This window comes from Pelmatolapia mariae, linkage group LG16_19 (assembly GCF_036321145.2).
Source record: "Pelmatolapia mariae isolate MD_Pm_ZW linkage group LG16_19, Pm_UMD_F_2, whole genome shotgun sequence".
NCBI classification, from domain to species: Eukaryota; Metazoa; Chordata; class Actinopteri; order Cichliformes; family Cichlidae; genus Pelmatolapia; species Pelmatolapia mariae.
In genome coordinates this window covers 69,506,557-69,525,829 of record NC_086241.1, presented here as the reverse complement: position 1 = coordinate 69,525,829, position 19,273 = coordinate 69,506,557, and the positions used below count along the sequence as shown (strand labels likewise).

The window sequence follows — 19,273 nt, the reverse complement described above, 5'->3', positions numbered from 1 at the left end:
AAATCAGGTGAACGGTGTAGGAATTACAACAGTTTGCAAATGTGCCTCCCACTTCTTGAGGGACCAAAAGTAATGGGACAGAATAAGAACCATAAATCAAACATTCATTTTTTAATACTTGGTTGCAAATCCTTTACAGTCAATCACAGCCTGAAGTCTGGAACACATAGACATCACCAGACGCCGGGTTTCATCCCTGGTGATGCTCTGCCAGGCCTCTACTGCAGCAGTCTTCAGTTCCTGCTTGTTCTTGGGGCATTTTCCCTTCAGTTTTGTCTTCAGCAAGTGAAATACATGCTCAATCGGATTCAGGTCAGGTGATTGACTTGGCCATTGCAAAACAGTCCACTTCTTTCCCTTCAAAAACTCTTTGGTTGCTTTTGCAGTTTGCTTTGGGTCGTTGTCCATCTGCACTGTGAAGCGCCGTCCAATGAGTTTTGAAGCATTTGTCTGAATATGAGCAGATAATATTGCCCGAAACACTTCAGAATTCATTGTGCTGCTTTTGTCAGCAGTCACATCATCAATAAATACAAGAGAACCAGTTCCACTGGCAGCCATACATGCCCACGCCATGACACTTCCACCACAATGCTTCACTGATGAGGTGGTATGCTTAGGATCATGAGCAGTTCCTTTCCTTCTCCATACTCTTCTCTTCCCATCACTCTGGTACAAGTTGATGTTGGTCTCATCTGTCCATAGGATGTTGTTCCAGAACTGCGATGGCTTTTTCAGATGTCGTTTGGCAAACTCTAATCTGGCCTGCCTGTTTTTGGGGCTCACCAAAGGTTTACATCTTGTGGTGAACCCTCTGTATTCACACTGGTGGAGTCTTCTCTTGATTGTTGACTCTGACGCACATACACCTGCCTCCTAGAGAGTGTTCTTGATCTGGCCAACTGTTGTGAAGGGTGTTTTCTTCACCAGGGAAAGGATTCTTTGGTCATCCACCACAGTTGTGTCCCGTGGTCTTCCTAGTCTTTTGGTGTTGCTGAGCTCACCAGTGCGTTCCTTCTTTTTGGGAATGTTCTAAACAGTTGTTTTGGCCACGCCTGATGTTTTTGCAATCTCTCTGATGGGTTTGTTTTGTTTTTTCAGCCTAATGATGGCTTGCTTCACTGGTAGTGACAGCTCTTTGGATCTCATCCTGGCAGTTGACAGCAACAGGTTCAAAAAGCAAACAGCACACTTGAAATGAACTCTGGACCTTTTATTTGTTCATTGTAATTGGGGTAATGAGGGAATAACACACACCTGGCCATGGAACAGCTGAGAAGCCAATTGTCCCATTACTTTTGGTCCCTTAAGAAGTGGGAGGCACATATACAAACTGTCATAATTCCTATACTGTTCACCTGATTTGGATGTAAATACCCTCAAATAAAAGCTGACAGTCTGCAGTTAAAGCACATCTTGTTCGTTTCATTTGGAATCCATTGTGGTGGTGTATAGAGCCAAAAATGTTAGAATTGTGTCGATGTCCCAATATTTATGGACCTGACTGTAGGTTCATGTGCTCGTAGCTCTGCTTCCGCTCAGGTAAATGCTCCGTATAAGGATCACTGTCACTGTGAGCCTGCCTGGTATCTTTGACCTTTGACCTACTGCAGCTTGAGTCTTCGGCATCGACAGAGGACGTCATGTGAGGACTGTCCCCACACGGAAGCCCCCTGTGGACATCTCGCAGCTTTACGCCGTAATGATCGGATCAGGAGGAGCTGACACCACGCCGGCAGACATCCTGAGGACGCCGCAAACCCACCAACACCAGCCTTCACGGTTCACTCTGGAAGCTCCGCCTTCAGCAGTGTGACCCTGCTGGAGGGCAGGGAGCTGAACACACGGCCTGAGTTGTGTCTTTAAACTTCAGCTGAGATCAAACTAAAATGGTGAACTGGAGCTCAACAAGGTGGACTGGGACCAGAACGCCGAAACGTTTGAGAAAGCAAACGTGTTTGTGGCTGAAACTAACCGCCTCAGGTTTGAGGCCACCATCAGGCGCCTCATGAGGTCTCTGAATCACTTCCTGTTTCCTTTTTCCTCTAGTGTGTGTGTGCAGATCTGACAGGTGGAGGTCCTCATCAACACCACGATGAAAACTTCCAGAAGAAAAATATCTGTCCTTCTGCAGGGGAGGAGCTGCGATTATATCAGATGATATCAGAAGTCGTGCTCGGGATGGCGCTCACTTTGTTTTCATTGGATTTGATTTGTTCATGTTTCCTTGGTCTGAACTCCAAAACAGAATAAACTCAGCTAACACGATAAAATCTAAACATTTCTATTTTATTTTATTGTTTTTTTTCTTAAGACTTGTTCCTTTTCTTTCTTCCCTCTGAAAATGTGTTATTTTATAGTTTTTTCCTGTATAACACCCCCGCCCCGCCCCACTTCCCGGCACTTTATTTATTTATTTATTTAATTTAATGAATGTCCGCCAGGAGGGGCCGGCTCCCCCTGAGGTCTGCCCCTCCGGGGGCAGCCTGCCCTGACAGGACTGCTGATGCAGACTGTGTCCAGCAGAGCTGTGGACTGTGTGGACACTTTCATATGTTCCCACTCGGATATCATAAAGACCGTGTATGTGTGTGTGTGTGTGTGTGTGTGTGTGTGTGTGTGTCAGAGTGAGATTGTGTGTGTATGTGTGTGTGTGTGTGTGTGTGTGTGTCAGAGTGAGATTGTGTGTGTATGTGTGTGTGTGTGTGTGTCAGAGTGAGATTGTGTGTGTGTGTGTGTCAGAGTGAGATTGTGTGTGTGTGTGTGTGTGTCAGAGTGAGATTGTGTGTGTGTGTGTGTGTGTGTGTGTGTGTCAGAGTGAGATTGTGTGTGTGTGTGTGTGTGTGTGTGTGTGTGTGTGTGTGTGTGTGTGTGTCAGAGTGAGATTGTGTGTGTGGGCAGGCAGGAGGCAGCAGCAGCAGCGTTTGCAGAGACATTCAGAGCGGAGCTGCAGAGCCGGTAAGACCGCGTCTTTACTGAAACCCTGAAAGTGTGTTTGTGTGAGCGGGCTCGTGCTGTTGGATGCAGATCATTTCTCTGGCTGGTCTGAAGCTGTGAGTTATTAATTATTGATCAGTTATTAATTGGTTTTGGCGTGTGTTATTCTTCCTGCTGGATGGAGCGTGGAGCTCGTTCATGTAATATTCAGAGAGCACGTGCGTGCAGGATGATTAACAGCGGTGAGCACGCGGGTCGTTTCCAGCTGGAGCGCCATAAAGGCACAGACTACGTCGCATCACCTGTGGAGAGAACACCTGAGTCTCAGTCACGTCACTGTGATTTCCCACAGCACCTGAAGGCACTGCTGTCGTTCCTAATGAGCAGTGAGGTGTTGGAGGATCGCCACCTCCAGAGACGAGCAGCTCAGCTGACTCTCAGGTGTGAGTGAGCGCAGCAGACTCAGGCTGACTGGGGGTCAGTTTGCAGCATTTTTTATGGCTCAGAGTTTGTCAAAGAGCTGCAGGATTAGTTTACAGTTCACATATAGTCCTGCTGGGGTCTGAATCAGGAGTCCCGATGTTGGTGGTGCCGGGTTATCCTGGGAGCTTCCCGGCTGTAGTCAGGATGTGCGGTAACTGATGACAGAGGCTTGAGCATGGGTTCAGTCTGTGGTGGTTTCGGGCAGGCTCGCAGGAAATCTGGCACGCAGGGCGGAACGGCAGGGCGGCTTCTCTCTCCCACTCAGAGCCTGTGTCCTTTCAGCTCGATCAGAGGCTGAGTTAGTATTCGGGGGGCGTCGGGGTCCCGCGGGGGCAGCAGCAGGCCTGAAGAGCGTTCAGCTGCAGAGGCTGAGCTCAGGTGAAGCTGTGTGGAGCGTTATTAAAGCAGCGTGCAGGACGTGAGGCCATGATGCGTATTAATAATGTATTCGCTGCAGACCCCCAGGGCCTGAGAGTCTCGAGCTCACAGTGGGAACCTGCTCGCTGTGGATTCAATTACAGACAGGCAGTGTGGAAATGACACTCGACTTTGAGTGGGACCCACCCCACTCTGATCAGTTTAGCTAACTGAATGTCTGTAAAGGTTCTCGGCCATCCAGGTCATTGTGGAGAGATGTGAGAGCCCGTTAAGGTGTCTGGGAAGGGTCTCAGAGCTGGATTACGCCCACTCACATCTCAGTAAGTCACATGATACGGTGGGGCAAGATCTCACAGTGGGTTCACCTGATTGTGACCCACACCCATCTTCACACCTTGGCTCGCGTGATTAGGTAGAGGATCAATAGGGGGTCCACGGCCCTCTTGGGGACACTCGGCTTAAATCTGGGACTCTGCGTCAATGGTCTGTTAGAACTGAAACGTCTTCAAGGAAACTTAAAGAAGTCCAGACGCTTTTCTTTCAGAGCTCCTTAAACTAATGATCGCTCCACTGGTTTCCATGACGTCTGCTTCTGCTGCTTCCAGGTTCAGCATGTCGACCAAAGACTATCTGTCGACCATTTTGGCTCAAAGTGAACTAAACGGCGAGCTTCAGTTGACACAAAGGAAAAGCTTTTATCTGGATGAAAGTTTAAACTCATAACTCAGACTGAACGCCGTGTTTCACCTGACCTGACCTCCACATTCCTCACATCCCAATCTGATCCAGGATCTGGGATAAAGCCGGTCCACGGAAGACTTAAGTGGTCCTGTGGGTCGATGTGTCACTGTGGCATCACATTGGTCTGCTGGCTCCTCCCACACCAAGTGCCAGACAGCGTTGCGGCGTGCCGAGCTGTCGGCTGTGACTGAGCGAGCAGCGCTGATGAGATTCAGACCGACGGCCTCTGCGGCCCCACGGACACTCGAGTGGAAGCACTCATCGACAGCAGTGACATCACAGCACGCGTCAAATCCTTCCCCTCAGACGCTCTGCAGGGCGAACGCTTCAGGCGGCTGACTTAGAGTTCAAGTGAAGGATGAAGGAATCTGATTACTTTATCGACTGCTCTGTGATGAATGAGTGATGAATCAGCTGATTCTGAAACAAGCCTAGCGATGGAGCCCAGAGCGCACGTAGGGATGCTCGTACGTGCACGCCGATCTGCCGAGAGCTCCTCGAGAGGACAGTAAATCAAAACAGCTGATTTATTTCCCGCTGGATGGAGCTGATTTCCCCGGAGGGAGGAGGCCATGGATTTCATATCTGCTGCAGCTTATTAAGTGCTTTTGTTTAGTTATGAATGATGATGTGTGTTTGTTTTCCACTAATACCGTGTGGAATTTTTAGTCCTGGAAACTTTTTTAAAGGAATGAGCAGAATCTAAATCCCCGGTCCGGCTGTGTTTGAACTTCTCATGGTGCTCTTTCTCGCTGCTCGCAGCGCTTCCTTGGACGGCGGCCTCAGAGGCTGCTGTTACGTAACTGCTGTTGTGTTTGCAGAGAGAGGAGAACGAACGAGCCCGAGGCCTGCTCCGGGCAGCAGAGCGAGCTGTGAGGAGCTCCGAGCACGTCGGGGACTGGAGCATGAACGTGGGGAAATGAACACTCGTCACTGTGATGTTTAAATGTTCAGCTTTAACCTGACGGGTCGAAGCAGCTGAAGATACAAATCTGGACCAATCAGATCACAGCTCAAACCCAACAGCTGCAGCTATGGCAGACATTTATCCATCAGTGGGACTAATTGATCGCTGGTCCTGATCAGTATTAATACTTAAAGCGTCTCCATGGAGACCGCAGAGTCCACATCGATCGCTGTCTCCGTCCTCGCGCTGATTCGTTCACAGCCGTCGTGTTTATCAGGAGATTTCAGGTGTGAGTGAGGAAGTGATGCTGGAGTCACACAGTCTGTTACCACGGTAACCGTCTCAGAGTCTGCACTACGAGCCGGGTAACGTCAGGGTTAACTCTGAGTTTCCTGTACCACGAAGGTGTATCACCATGGTAACTGATGGTGTAGCCCTCACCTGCTCCATTATTTTTCCATCAGATTTTCCTTCCTGCCGCCGTAACATGAACTTCATGTGATTTTCACTCACTCACTCACTCACTCACACACACACACACACACACACACACACACACACACACACACACACTCCCTCTGCTGTCGCACGTCCAGTTTGGGTTTAACATCTGCACAATGTCACGCTCTGTCTTTTATAAAAACCGTCCACTCCGTTGTCGGGACATTTATCCATGTTTGTAATTGGTCAGAGGGTGGCAGCCCCGCCCCCGCTTCATAGTGGACTGAGGAGGAGAGGAGAGAAAACACACTGAGTGGGAAAAGAGGAAAAATATCAGCGAGGGGCAGCCAATAACAAAGGAGGAAAGCTGATAAAGACAACAAGCGCGAGGAAGTCCAATCACCAAAATAAAACAGGAAATAACATCACAGAATGAATTCCTTTTGATCGTTAATGAAACAGGTGATCAGTTTATGATTCATTAATGATGCTGCTGTTATATTCAAACTCAGGCAGGATCGCGGCCGTCATCCTTATTAGGTTTGGTTCTGTGAGTTTTGTGATTCGAGTCTGAACCGTCTGCTTCAGAAACAGCAGGAGAGGAGCAGGTGGGTTGCAAAGCAGCTTGCAGCTGTGGGTGGACTGAAGCAGCTTTGCTAGAATGAGTTCTGAGTGTTTTTAACAGGATGTGTGGCTGAGCCTTCAGCTCATGTGGGGCTGCTCCTCCTCTGAGCTTCATTAAAACTAGGAACAAAAAACCAACATCCATCCATCCATCTTCTTCCTCTTATGCAGGGCCGGGTCGCGGGGGCAGCAGCCTAAGCAAAGAAGCCCAGACCTCCCTCTCCCCAGCCACCTCCTCTAGCTTATCCGGGGGAACACCAAGGCGTTCCCAGGCCAGCCGAGAGATATAATCTCTCCAGCGTGTCCTGGGTCTGCACCGGGGCCTCCTCTGGGTGGGACATGCCCGGAACACCTCACCCAGGAAGCGCCCAGGAGGCATCCTTGTCAGACGCCTGAACCACCTCAGCTGGCTCCTTTCGATGTGGAGGAGCAGCGGCTCTACTCTGAGCCCCTCCCGGATGGCTGAACTTCTCACCCTATCTCTAAGGGAGAGGCCAGCCACCCTCCGGAGGAAGCTCATTTCCACCACCGCTGAACAAAAAACCTTTTATTTTGAAATTTCAAACCTTTTATTTTGAAGTGTTTCAGCTTTGGTGGCTTACACAACCCTGGTGACTCGTGGAGAAAAATGAGATTTGTTCCCAGTGAGAAGCCAGTCGGGTTACTGTACCTGAGGCTGTTGTATCTGTCGACGCACTGAAGCACAGCAGGGTGTGTTTTTGAGCCGCGACCAGCTCAGTTTGTGTTTCCTCGTGAAGGCTGCATTCCACTAACCCAGAAAAAGATTTAGTATGTCCCAAATAGTATGTCAGAAGCAGTGAGCCAAAAATATCACGACATCCGACTGCATCTGGCCACATTTTGCAGTCTCTGGGCTTTTTTTGGTCTCTCTGACCCAAAGTCCCGAGCTCGCCGTGAGAAACAGCAGAGAGACGGGACCACAGTGACGCTGCACGCGCTTGAAATCGTTAACTTTTAATGATGAACACAGACTGTGCTGCGACAGCAGTCACGGGTTGACTGCAGGCAACGTTTTCAGACTGTACGACGTTCTGAATTTGGAGGAAAACGCAAGCAGTCGAACGTGACCTACCAGGTGAAGGCATCAGAGAGGGAGGAGCATCGTCCTGACACGCTGACTCAGCACTGTCACCTCACAACAAGGTTCGTGGTTCAAATCTCCTGATCAGCTGCACATGCTCCCTGTGGTTCTACCTGGTTCCAGTGACTGTGGGCGTGGCTGACACTGGGACGGAGGTTTTAAGTGTCAGTGCAAACGGTCTTTTATTGTGAAACTCTGCACGTACAGGTACAGCTCATACGTTCATCCACAGGAAACACAATGAGAAGGTTTTGACTGTATACTTCCTGCCCCCCTGCTGATGTCACATCACAGCTTAATAATATTAAACATGCTTCTAACAATGAGCTCAGCGTGTGAGTAAAAAGCTTTAAACATCTCACCTCTATGATGTCATCGAGAGGGGATATCATTATATGCTCAGCCACAGAAGCTCCACCCACTGACTGTTCAAACCGTCAGTTTACAAAGAGCAGCCAATGAGAAGAACGTTGTCTTAAAGGGGGAGGAGCTTAAACAGCTCCTTTCAGACAGGCATCAATCTCTGAGCTGAAAATTGAGAGACCACAAGCTGCAGTTCCTGTAACGTCCACCGGGGGCTCCAGCAGGGGTTCAACATGCTGATACTGAAACTCCACATCCTCCCTCTTCTGTATACAGTCTGTAGTTTCTGAATAAGATTAATCTGGATGATTTTACGCCTGATGAGTCTGACTTCACCGTCTTCTGGATTTCTGTGAGACTTTAATGTGTTTAACTCGGGATTAACTTTTTAAACTGGCTCAGAGTCCACTTTAACCATTTAACCTCATTTTTAATAGTTCATGTGCAGACAGACGTCCAGCATGGGAACAGCTGTGCTTCGTGGCGAGCAGTCGTGTCACAGCAGCTTCACATGAAGACCCCGTGAAGCGAGCAGCACTGCAGGCGCATCGGTGTGAGCTCACACGCCGCTGTGCGCTGACAGAACTTCTCACGATGGGCTAAAGCAAACACAAACATCCTGTGATTTGGAGGAAATGTGTTTATGTCACAGTTATTAGCCGTCCTGTTTATTATGCATCGTTAACGTGCTTATTTTACAAACTCGTCTCAGCCAATCAGAGCCGACGATGACGAGGATGAGCTCTGTGGCAGAGCACTCTGAGGATGAAGCAAACACTGACAGGACCCTCACTGGGGTCTAATATACCACTTTCTGCTGCCGCCATGGTTACCACCATCAGGGGACTGATCACAGAGCCATCTGTTACCATGGTGATCTCGGCGTGGATGTGTTCCTGCAGTTTTACCTCCGAGTCGGTGCTCAGTGAAGTTCTCGGGTCAAACGGTTCGTCTCTGACACGCTGAGCCTGCTGGCGAGGGTTTGGATTTGAGTCGGTGACCAATCAGAGCAGTGTGTGTGGCGGGAAACCGTCAGCTGTCTGTGAGCTGAGAGGATAAAGGTGACCCGTGCAGGTGCCGCTCGCGTATCAGACGGCCTTCTCAGCGTTTGGATGGAGCATGCAGGATGGCTGCGTGTGTCTCAAAGCGTGGCTCGGCTCGACTCTTTGGGAATGTTGTGCACATCCGGCTGTGCCCTAATCTGACTGATTTAAACCGGACAAGAGGACGGATGCAGTGAGATGATAGCCGTGGTTTCAGAGTGCGGCCTGCTGCGGCTCTAAATGCTTCGCAGCGTGTTATTAAGGAGTCGCTGCGAAAACGCCGCCATGCCAAAGCTGACAGATATAGTTAGAGGTTACGCTGACTGTCACCGTCGCTCCATTTAGACGCTCGCTCCGACCAGCACAAAAACAAGTCTTCCTTCACACCATGTGACCTTCAGCTCGGCGAGGAAACCCAGCCTCTGCTGCACACGAGACATAAAAACACAGCTTCACATGGAGGAATAAACCTGAGACATGGAGGCTGACAACAAGCTGCACGCCTACAGCTCCTGCATACATAGGCGGATGTGCACACGTGTTTCATGCCATTATTTGAAAGGACTGAGTGCTTCATGTCGCACTGACCCTTTGTTTTCACTGATGCTGTGTTTGACTGAGGTTTGCTGTCACTGCGGTGTATGGGGCACAGCAGCCCATCTCTGCACAGGTCGCTGTGAAACCACCCATGATGGTTTGGAGGGTCTGTACGTGTACGTAAAACCTCCGCTAAACACAACACAATAAGCCGATCTGTGTCAAAGTCACCCACACTGGAGGACTGGAATATCTGTACTCCTATAAACAACAACAAGCAGAGGAACTCGACGAGGAAGCTAGCAACAAAAACTGAAGGCAGACCGACTGGAGTGACGGTCGCTGGCTGAGGCGACCAACTCTGTCACGACCCTGAAAAACAAACTGGCATAAAGCGGAGCGCTGCAGAGAGCAGGATTATGCTAGCTGAAGAACAGCACAGTCGAATCCACCAGGACAATGAAGCAACTTTCCATCTAGAACATCAGAGACAGGACTGGGCCCTTTGCTGGTTTCTGTAGTTTAAAGAGCGGCTGGCACACGACTAACAGCACAGAGGACGGGCCGAGACAGAACCACAGCGAGTCCAGTGCAGACAAGACGTTTGGTGTGGATTCCACCTGAATCCGGGCTTCACGACAGGAACCAGCTTCTGTTCTGGGTTCAAAACAACCTGAGTTCTGTTTTCCAAAGAGTGCGTCACTCGACCTGCGACACGTTAACCAGGGAGAACTTCACAGGTTTACTTTCATCTATGTGCTATTCATGTATTCATGCAGCAGGACTGACATGCATTTCTCAACCATTAGTGATTTCACACAGTGACAGAGCCTGAGAACTGAGGAAGTATGAGCGGCCACACGGAGCGCCTGGATAGCTCACCAATCAGATTTCACTGCATGTTGTACTCTGTATGATTGTGACCAATAAAGCTCGTTTCTTTCTTCTTTTCTCAGAGTCTGGCAGTAATCTCACTGGACACTCAGTTTAATGGGTTCTGAAATAAAAATATGCTCCCCATGACCGCGGCGTGCTCAGCGTGACCGCGGCGTGCTCAGCGTGACCGCGGCGTGCTCAGTCAGTAGATCTATCAGAGTGTTTAAACAGGTGTTTCAGTAGATGATGGGCCTTTTGATGGGCGACTGTGGCTCAGGGGCTTGGGAAGCGCATCTGTAACCGGAAGGTCGCCGGTTCGATCCCCGGGCTCTTTGTCCTGGTCGTGGTGTCCTTGGGCAAGACACTTTACCCTACTGCCTACTGGTGTTGGCCAGAGGGGCCGATGGCGCGATATGGCAGCCTCGCTTCTGTCAGTCTGCCCCAGGGCAGCTGTGGCTACAACTGTAGCTGCCTCCACCAGTGTGTGAATGTGAGAGTGAATGAATAGTGGAATTGTAAAGCGCTTTGGGTGCCTTGAAAAGCGCTATATAAATGCAATCCATTATTATTATTATTTAATGAGGAGCTCTTGAGTCCGTGTCGCTGAGCTTTTTATTAAACTCATTGGGACAGAAAACTCCCACGTCTGCATTGACACGTGGGCCGTTGCTTTCTTTAGTATTTTGACACATCTGTGCCGTGGGTGGATGTGAAACATGGAAACGCTGTCCCATCACAGTTACAGAAGAAAAGCTGCTGCTGACGTTTGGCACAAAGCCCTTCAGCATGCAGGGGAAACCCGGTGTTGCTCATGTTCCCCGATATGGAGAAATTCAGATTTGAGAGCTGGGGGTCGGGCGGAGGTTTCAGGGCGTGCCTGACGAGGTGAGAGAGGAGACTTTAAGGGGCCTCAGCGCTGGGACGGCCTGAAACGCTGCAGCCATCGCCGTCACATCCTGGGCCTCCGGAGACAGCGATCATATTTGTGTTTGACTGGCTTTGCTGCGTGTTAATAAAGGGGACCTGTCTTTGACTGCAGCCTCACCCCCTCTGTTTATGTCTGAGGGTGGGAGGAGTCTCCCTTTGAGCCCACTTCCTCCTGCCGGCTGATACGCACGCTCACAAATATCTGAGCACCCTGTGCCACGATTATTACTGAGACTGCAGGATGGAGAGGCTGTAGCACGGCTGCCGAGGGTGAGACCGACGACAGAGGGGTGGTGGTGCGCTTTTAGTGTGAAGAAAGACACCAGCTGTGGGTGTGTGGATGTCTGCAGGTTAGTGTGAGGCTGTGATCAGCGTTTGTAAAAGCTTACAGACTTTGTTATAGTAGAGTCAGTGTAAGAGTAGCAGTATTATCATTGTTGTTGGTCACAGCAGGAGTTTGCAGTCGCTCCTGTTTGCAGACAGCAGCCAAAGAAACTAACCAGAGGAAGTTTCTCAATGCCGTTATTTTTCTGTGGCGTCTCACAACGAGTGGCTCCTGCTCCGTGTGTGTGTCTGTGTGAGACTGTGTGTGTGTGTGTGTGTGTGTGTGTGTGTGTGTGTGTGTGTGTGTGTGTGCGTGTTTCCGTCCTCATCACGTTTGTTAGTTCAGATTTACCGTCATGAACAGTCCATCATTATTACGATATAAAAATGTGAGAGGCGGCTGCTATGTGATTTAGTGCTGATGGTAAATGTAGGATGTGTGAATCTGTGACTGTGTGTGTGTGAGAGTGTGTGTGTGTGAGTGAGTGTGTGTGTGTGTGTGAGAGAGACTGTTCAGAGATCTGTGTGAGGACCAACAGTCCCGTTTGTTTGAGACTCAAAATGTGGTTTTAGCGTCAGAGTTCTGTTTAAGGTAAGCAGCTCGGGAAGGGTTATATCAGTTAGATGTCCTCACTAAGATATGAAAACAAGTGTGTGTGAGTGTGTGTGTTCAGGCTGATGAAGTTTGTCAGTGTGAACACATGAAGGTTGATTCAGAGCGAGCTCACTGAAGCGAGCAGCAGATCCTGGGATTCGTCGTCTGTAAGAAAAAGCATATCGTGGATGTTGTGATGCTGCGCGGCTCTGTTGGCGGTCGTTTCTCAGCGGTGACTCGCAGCTGATGTCCCTGCTGGTGTTTCAGACTCCAGCCAGCAGCACAGCAGACACAGCGACACATCTCACAGGTGTCACGATGTGAAGCACAAAGGATTTTGGGCAGTTTGGGCTGATCTCAGGTGTTCAGGACGTTCGCTCCACAGGTGAGGAGCCTAAAAACTGAAAGCGGGGTCGCTGTGTGTTGTCTGAGCTGTGGGGGCACAGATTTCATCTGACTGTAAGTCGCTGCTTTGTTAAAGGATTTTAAATCTGTGGTGTGAGGACGTGCAGAGATCTGAGAGGACGAGCGAGCAGTTCAGGTGTTTGTCTCAGTGAGCTCGTCTCTTTCTTTAAGACACAGTCAAAAATCCTGTTACGATTTTCTGACTGTGGTCAGTCCAATGAAGCCGTGTTCACGTTAGCTTCTGCGTACGAACCCAGGACAGAGAAAACATGAGGAGAAAAGTGTTTCCAGCACCACACAAGCTTTAAATAAAAATCATACATGTGAAACAGCATCAGTGTGTTTTTAGATTTAACACCGGCCCACACCGTTACAGCCACCCACACCTGCAGGCAGTCCCCCGCCAACCTCATGTCATGAGTGGGACTAAGTCTGAGAGAGGCCGGGGGATTCAAACTAGGAACCACGTCACTGTGAGACGTCAGCGCTAACCGCAGAGAAACAGGCAGTTTTTACTCTGAGACGTGCCACACCACAACAGGAAGTCGCTGTCAGTGTCGGGCTGATCACGGCGAGCTGCAAAGAGGCGACGCCCTCAGGGCGGCGAGCACAGGTGGAGGGGAGAGAACACCTGACAGTCTGAGCATTCAGCCTCTGAAGAGCTGAGGACAGTTTTAACGTCTCCGTCCCAAATTACAGATGCTGATTCAGGCCGAGGGCGAGGAAGGTTTCAGACGCCGGGCTTCAAGTTTCTCACATATTCATTTCAAACAGCTGCAGAAAAACGGAGGATGTAACTTTAAAAATGAGAAAATGTTGGTTTGAGATGATGTGACCAAGGCCTAATGTAAGTGGAAACAGTCAGTTAGTCACATTTTCTCACTGAAGTTGGATAAAAACGACACTTTCTTCATATCTGTGCACAGATTACTCATCATTTCAGCATTAGATAAGGAAAAACAGCAAAAGATACAAACAGGAAGTTGCCAGAGCAACCTGCTCGTCATCCGATCCTCTCATGACTCTGTCAGAGGAGCAGCACTGAGCGCGCTCACAGAAATGCTTCAGAAAGTCTCGTCAGTCAGCACGGGCTGGCGTTTTAAATCATCGGCTACATGCTGCACATTTCCAGGTACCCTACAGGAGTGCATCAGCGCGGCGCTCCGGGTGCAAACTGAGGACTGTAGAGCTGCTCAGAGCAGTTAAAGAGTCGCTGTGCTTTCCAAAGCCTCCACCTGCTGGATTTCAAACCTGAGCTCAGCCTGTAACTAAGCTAGCTGTCAGGTTTGGACAGGAAGTCTGCGCGCTCCAACCGCACACCGCAATCTATTTCAGCCTGAGGGCTGCACCTCTGAGGTTTAGCGTGCGTGTGGATGGCGTGGGTTCGCTGGGGCGACCTGAGAAAATGTCTGTGGGATTAACATCACACATTCAATTTAAAGACAGAAATGAGATCATATTTACTTCATTAAGTTCTCCCTGCTCACCTGCAGGGAGGTGTGTCTAATCTGGACTAAGCTACACTGTCTCCTCTTCCACAGAGCGAACCGTCCAATCAGAGGCCCGATGAGACGAGAGCGGGTTAATCCACCGCACAGAGCGCCGAGCAGCACGCGTGCTCTGGACAGATGAATGAGTCAGGGTGAAACAGTGTGAGAGCGCGGGCAGTATGATGGCGATCAACAAGTCTGAAGAAGACACGAGCAACTGCAGCATCAACCATGACATCCACCAGCAGGTGTTCTCCTTCGTCTACATCCTGGTGCTCGTGGTGAGTAATGGAAGTATCTTTGCTTTTAGGAAGTATTTCCCGAGTGCTGATAAACGGTGCTTTAGGATCTCCATGTGCTGGATGGTGAATGATCTTGTGTTTGTAGGTTGGTGTTCCTGCCAACGTGTACTCGCTGTACCACGCTGCCCTTCAGCTGAAGCAGAGGAACGAGCTGGGAGTTTACCTGATGAACCTCACTGTGTCTGACCTGCTATACCTGGCGTCTCTGCCTTTCTGGCTCCAGTACTTCTTTCAGGTAACGTAGAGACGTCCTCTCCGCTCGCTCTTCCCTCGGCGCTTCTTCACGATGCGTCTGAGGCGCTCTGGTTTCAGTCAAAGTGTCGGTGTCATCACAGACAGTTAGCACAGCGCCACGGTGTCGTCTGCCCACCACAGTGGAAGGCTGTGGTTGGAGCTCGACTTCAGGTTCAGTGCCATTAAAAGTGCCACGAGCTGCAGTTCCTCTAGCAGCCACCGGGGGCTCCAGCAGTGAGTCAGTCCCACAGACTCCCACAGTGAAACGTTCCTGCAGAAATAAACATGTTTACATCCTGATACACAAACTGTTTGGTCTCTGTAGATCATTTCCTCCTTTATAACAGCTGTACGAGGGAGGATGTGTTTGTAACTCACATTAAAGCTTAAAGTTTCCATTGTTAGGGGCGTGGCCTCTTTGAGTGACAGGTGGATGCTGACACAGGTGGCTGTAGCTGCTAGCTGTCTGCTAGCTTCACCTGAACCGGACCGTGTTTGTGCTGTTTTAATGACATCATGTGACCAATAACATGGCTGTTGTGACGTCACCGTGCTAACAGATCTCTCTAATGTCGTCCCGCTAACAGCGTCATGTGACCTGTGGCCGTGTTAAAGCTCTGCTTGGATTAAGTTGGTGTTAGGTGGAGGTGAACTGGGCCATTATTAGCAGTCTCCTGCCCTGACAGCGTGCGCGGGTGGAGTTCCTCCACCTGCCTGTCTTATTTGATCCACCTTCAGTCTGCCGTTGCTGTTTCAGGATGATGATTGGCGTCACCGAGAATGGCTGTGTCAGATGTGTGGTTTCCTGCTCTACGAGAACATCTACATCAGCATCGGCTTCCTATGCTGCATCAGTCTGGATCGCTATCTGGCTGTGGTCCATCCTTTGAGGTAAGACGGTCTCCCATCGTTTCGTCCTTCGTGGCTGAGATCAGGACGTCTTTGGGTTTATGAAGAAGTAAAATCACCGCGACGCGTTCTGCCCGCAGGTTCACGGCTCTGCGCTCCATGAAAGCAGCGTCCGTCATCAGCGCCATCATCTGGCTGAAGGAGATCGCGGTGGGCGTGTTTTTCTTTCACCATAAGGAGGTCAGCAAAGATCCCAAGAACCACTCGCTGTGCTTCGAGCACTACCCCATGAAGTCGTGGGAACGTCCAATCAACTACTACCGCATCAGCATCGGCTTCACGTTCCCGCTGGCCATTCTGTTGGTACGGTAACGGCTTTACACGCTCTTTGTATGTTTCAGGATTTCTGCGTCGGTCTTAAAGAAGAGAGCTGGTTATTGGTCAGGAAACCACGTGTCTCCTGGCTCAGTGCCACAGCCATGAGTCCGCCGCTCTGGGTCAATCCCACATCTTCATGATGTTCTCAGTTACTTCATATTTGTAGTTAATTTGTCGTCCAACATTTTCAGCTGCTCACCAGATACGATGACCTTATTTGGTTATTCAAACGCTTCCTTTTCTCGATGTCACAGTTTTTTAACTCTTCGCTTCACTGTTGAGAATAAATGTTGTTCATGTTTTTCTGATGGATCTATCCGCGGCGCTGGTATAAAGTATAAATCCCTGAAAACTGGAGTCAAACACAGTAAATGTAGACGAGTGCCTGATTCTCCTGTAACCACGGCGTCTTGTTTTGCCTCGGTTAGGTTAGCTACCTGTGGGTCCTGCGAGCGGTGGGCCGGAGCGCGGGAACGCAGCCGGATCAGAAGATGAGGATCAGGCAGTTAGTCAGCAGCACCATCCTCATCTTCCTCGTCTGCTTCTCGCCCTACCACGTCTTCCTGCTGGTGCGCACGCTGCTGGAGGAGCAATGCAGCTTCATCGAAGGTACCGTTTCACTCGCAGGAAGCCGTCTGATAAATAAAGATGGCGCCGTATTACTGTGATGACACGGTTCTTGTTTTGCAGCCATATTTAACTACTACCACCTGTCCCTGCTGCTGACCACCCTGAACTGCGTGGCCGACCCCGTCCTCTACTGCTTCGTCAGCGAAAGCGCCCGCCGAGGCCTCTACAGAGTCGTCTTCAGACCCATCGCCAGGATACTCTGCTGCTGCTGTCGCCGTGGCAATGCCAGTCCCGCCAATCCGGCTAACGACTCCCACGAGGTCGCCACGGACGAGAACAACGGCCAGCCGAACGTGACGCTGCTCACACACAGCAATACGCTGAACAACGGCCAAACGGACGCCGCCTGCAGAAACACGAGTTTAATCACCCGGATGCACGAAGAAAGCATCAAAGCACGAGTCACAGAGAGTAACACGGCCTTGGAAATGTCCGTGACAGAGAAGCAGAAACAAAACCCCGACAGGACGGAGGGACGTGGGCAGAAATGAAATGATCAGCACGCCTCTGGGCACCAATGACCCGCCTGCACAACGAGGGCGGGCTGTACTCCGCGGGGGCGTCTCTGTGCTAATGCAACAGCCCAGCCTGAGGGAGGTCAGGGTGGATCTGAGGTCTGCAGTCTAAAAGCCCCCATTACCCCTCTGTGGTGTCTGACACGGCGCAACATGGCTGACAAAACGCACATGAGGAGTCCTGAAATACTGCAGAGTGTCACGGCATCACTTCTAATAAGACTTTATCATGTTAGACACACATTTGCGTCTAATAACTCGCCTGAAAGGCGCCGTGTGGCAGCGATGAGGTTCCCGTTAAACAGTGAAACAGGAAGCAGACGTGGAAGAAATAAACCGAACGCTTTCACCGCAGCGCTGGAACAAACAACAGGATTTCCTGTACTTTGATTTAAAGAACCACACGTAACATGAAGGGACGCAGGAAGACCCGACAGAACATTAGAAACGATTATTGATCAGTGATCAGATTTGACCCGATGTTAACCATCGATTGGCTCCAGGACTCGTTAAATGGGCCGATTATGACTTATCGAAGCAAATTCTTTAAAACAAGCTGAGACTTTGTGACCCCTAACCTTTGGTGACCTGTTAGAAAGTGTTACCAGAGTTCTTGTTAAAACGTAGTTTATTATAACGCTGAGTCACACCGAGGTTCCTCGCCGTCAGATAAAGTGCAGAGGATTCAGATTCAGGACAAATCTGTCTCTACTTGAAGCAGAGCTGATAACAAACCTCATCGTTAGCATCAGTAGAGTTCAGTTACTGATAATGTGAACCTCACAGATTCCTTCATGTTTAAAGGCAGCAGGGTTTATGTTAGCATGAGGAGCTTCAAAGTTCAGACTTCAGACGATGCAGCGCCATCAATGAATTCAAATTTAAGTTTGACAGGACCTTTGACGCAACCTGACGAGTCCATAAAAGTCAAAAAGCTTCGGTTACCCTGATCTGAAGCTGGCCTGCTGCCTTCAGGATCATCTTCTCGTGACCTCCTGCAGAGTTCAGATCTCTCCTGAGCAGTGGGAGCGTGCTCTGTGGTTTTTGGGTTTGTGTACTATGAATTTGCTGTGACTTTATCTCAGTGTTCATGGCGCTCCAATCATAGCAACTGACCAATCACTGTTTTTTTACACCCGAGCCTAGAGATCCAGGCGAGCCGATCGGCCGGCGGTGTTTCCTGCAATCTGTGTCGGGTCAGTGAGCGGAGCTGCTGCAGCAAGCAAGGCCGTGAGTCCCCGAGGACCTGCTCCAACAGTTGTTTCATATTCGACTTTGTTATTATTCTTAGTTTTAAGTTTCACTTTGGTTCAAGAACCAGAAGTGCTTCCTCAGCAAACAGATCATTTCAGGACATCTTGTGTCATCTGCAGCCCTCGTGGTGTCTAGGACACCTCACAGGTATCTTAGATTCAAACACAAACTTGTGTTGTTTTGGAAATGTTAACAGCTAAAAAAAGAGAAGTCTTCCTGTCCGCGGTGCTTCTCTGAAACAACAGCTGTTTGCATGTCGATCCACGTGTTAGCAGACTGTTTCTGAGAAGTGCTGCACGACCTGACACAGTCTAAAACTATGACATCGCATTGCACTGATGGTCCTGGGTCAGTGTTAAAAACATGTAGGACCAACATGGCTGCACCCACCTTACTGACAATGAAAGGCCAGGGGGCGGGACCTAAACGCAGCAGCGGCGCTGAGAGCTGGGACGAGGTGCACGAGAAGGTGACCGTGAGCGGGAGATTAGCCAAATTTCAGTCACTTTTATTCTGGAAGCGTTTGGCCGGCGTGCAGCAGTCAGACCGCCTCCCATCTGTGACAAACACGACTCACAGTTTCCTCTTCATTTTACTTTTAAAAAGAAAACTGTTAGTTTGCCCACACACACACACACACACACCGGTCACAGCATGTCTTCATAGCCTCCCTTTGAGTCCGTTTCAGCACTTTAACGCTGAGGAAAGAGACTCACAGTCTGCAGCTTCATGAAGGGAAACCTCCGGGTCTGTATGTTGCTCTCTGCATGCATGGAAATGCCTCTAAGTCTGAATATGAACATAGTAAGAATCTGTGTGTTGACTCTGTGGTTATAGATCTGTGTGCTGAAACCTGCTCGCTAACATGTCTGTGACAGAAAATATTTTTATAAAGCTTTAAACTGAATTCTAAACAGAAACGGTCAGCCTCGTCTGTG

At 49.7% G+C, this 19,273-nt stretch overlaps 1 protein-coding gene across 4 annotated transcripts; it reads left to right on the top strand.

Moving 5' to 3' along the window:
• Nucleotides 1–2,880: 2,880 nt before the first annotated feature.
• Nucleotides 2,881–19,237, top strand: LOC134644109 (ovarian cancer G-protein coupled receptor 1). 4 transcript variants are annotated; one of them, XM_063496834.1, is made up of 7 exons: nt 2,881–2,958; nt 14,225–14,454; nt 14,561–14,710; nt 15,467–15,600; nt 15,699–15,921; nt 16,365–16,545; nt 16,627–19,237. In XM_063496834.1, the coding sequence occupies exons 2-7, from the start codon at nt 14,353–14,355 to the stop codon at nt 17,055–17,057; spliced, it is 1,221 nt and encodes a 406-aa protein (XP_063352904.1). In that variant the 5' UTR covers nt 2,881–2,958; nt 14,225–14,352; the 3' UTR covers nt 17,058–19,237. The 4 variants fall into 4 exon arrangements, with proteins under 4 accessions (XP_063352904.1, XP_063352905.1, XP_063352907.1 ...); XM_063496835.1 differs by lacking the exon at nt 2,881–2,958 and adding an exon at nt 2,994–3,053; XM_063496837.1 differs by lacking the exon at nt 2,881–2,958 and adding an exon at nt 11,676–11,709.
• Nucleotides 19,238–19,273: the final 36 nt, after the last annotated feature.

Excerpts from the sequence above, each read along its gene's own strand:
- LOC134644109 (XM_063496834.1), top strand. The coding sequence starts at position 14,353 with ATGATGGCGATCAACAAGTCTGAAGAAGACACGAGCAACTGCAGCATC. Across the intron at positions 14,455-14,560 it reads TCTACATCCTGGTGCTCGTG|GTTGGTGTTCCTGCCAACGT; the intron begins GTGAGTAATGGA and ends TTGTGTTTGTAG. Across the intron at positions 16,546-16,626 it reads GCAATGCAGCTTCATCGAAG|CCATATTTAACTACTACCAC; the intron begins GTACCGTTTCAC and ends CTTGTTTTGCAG.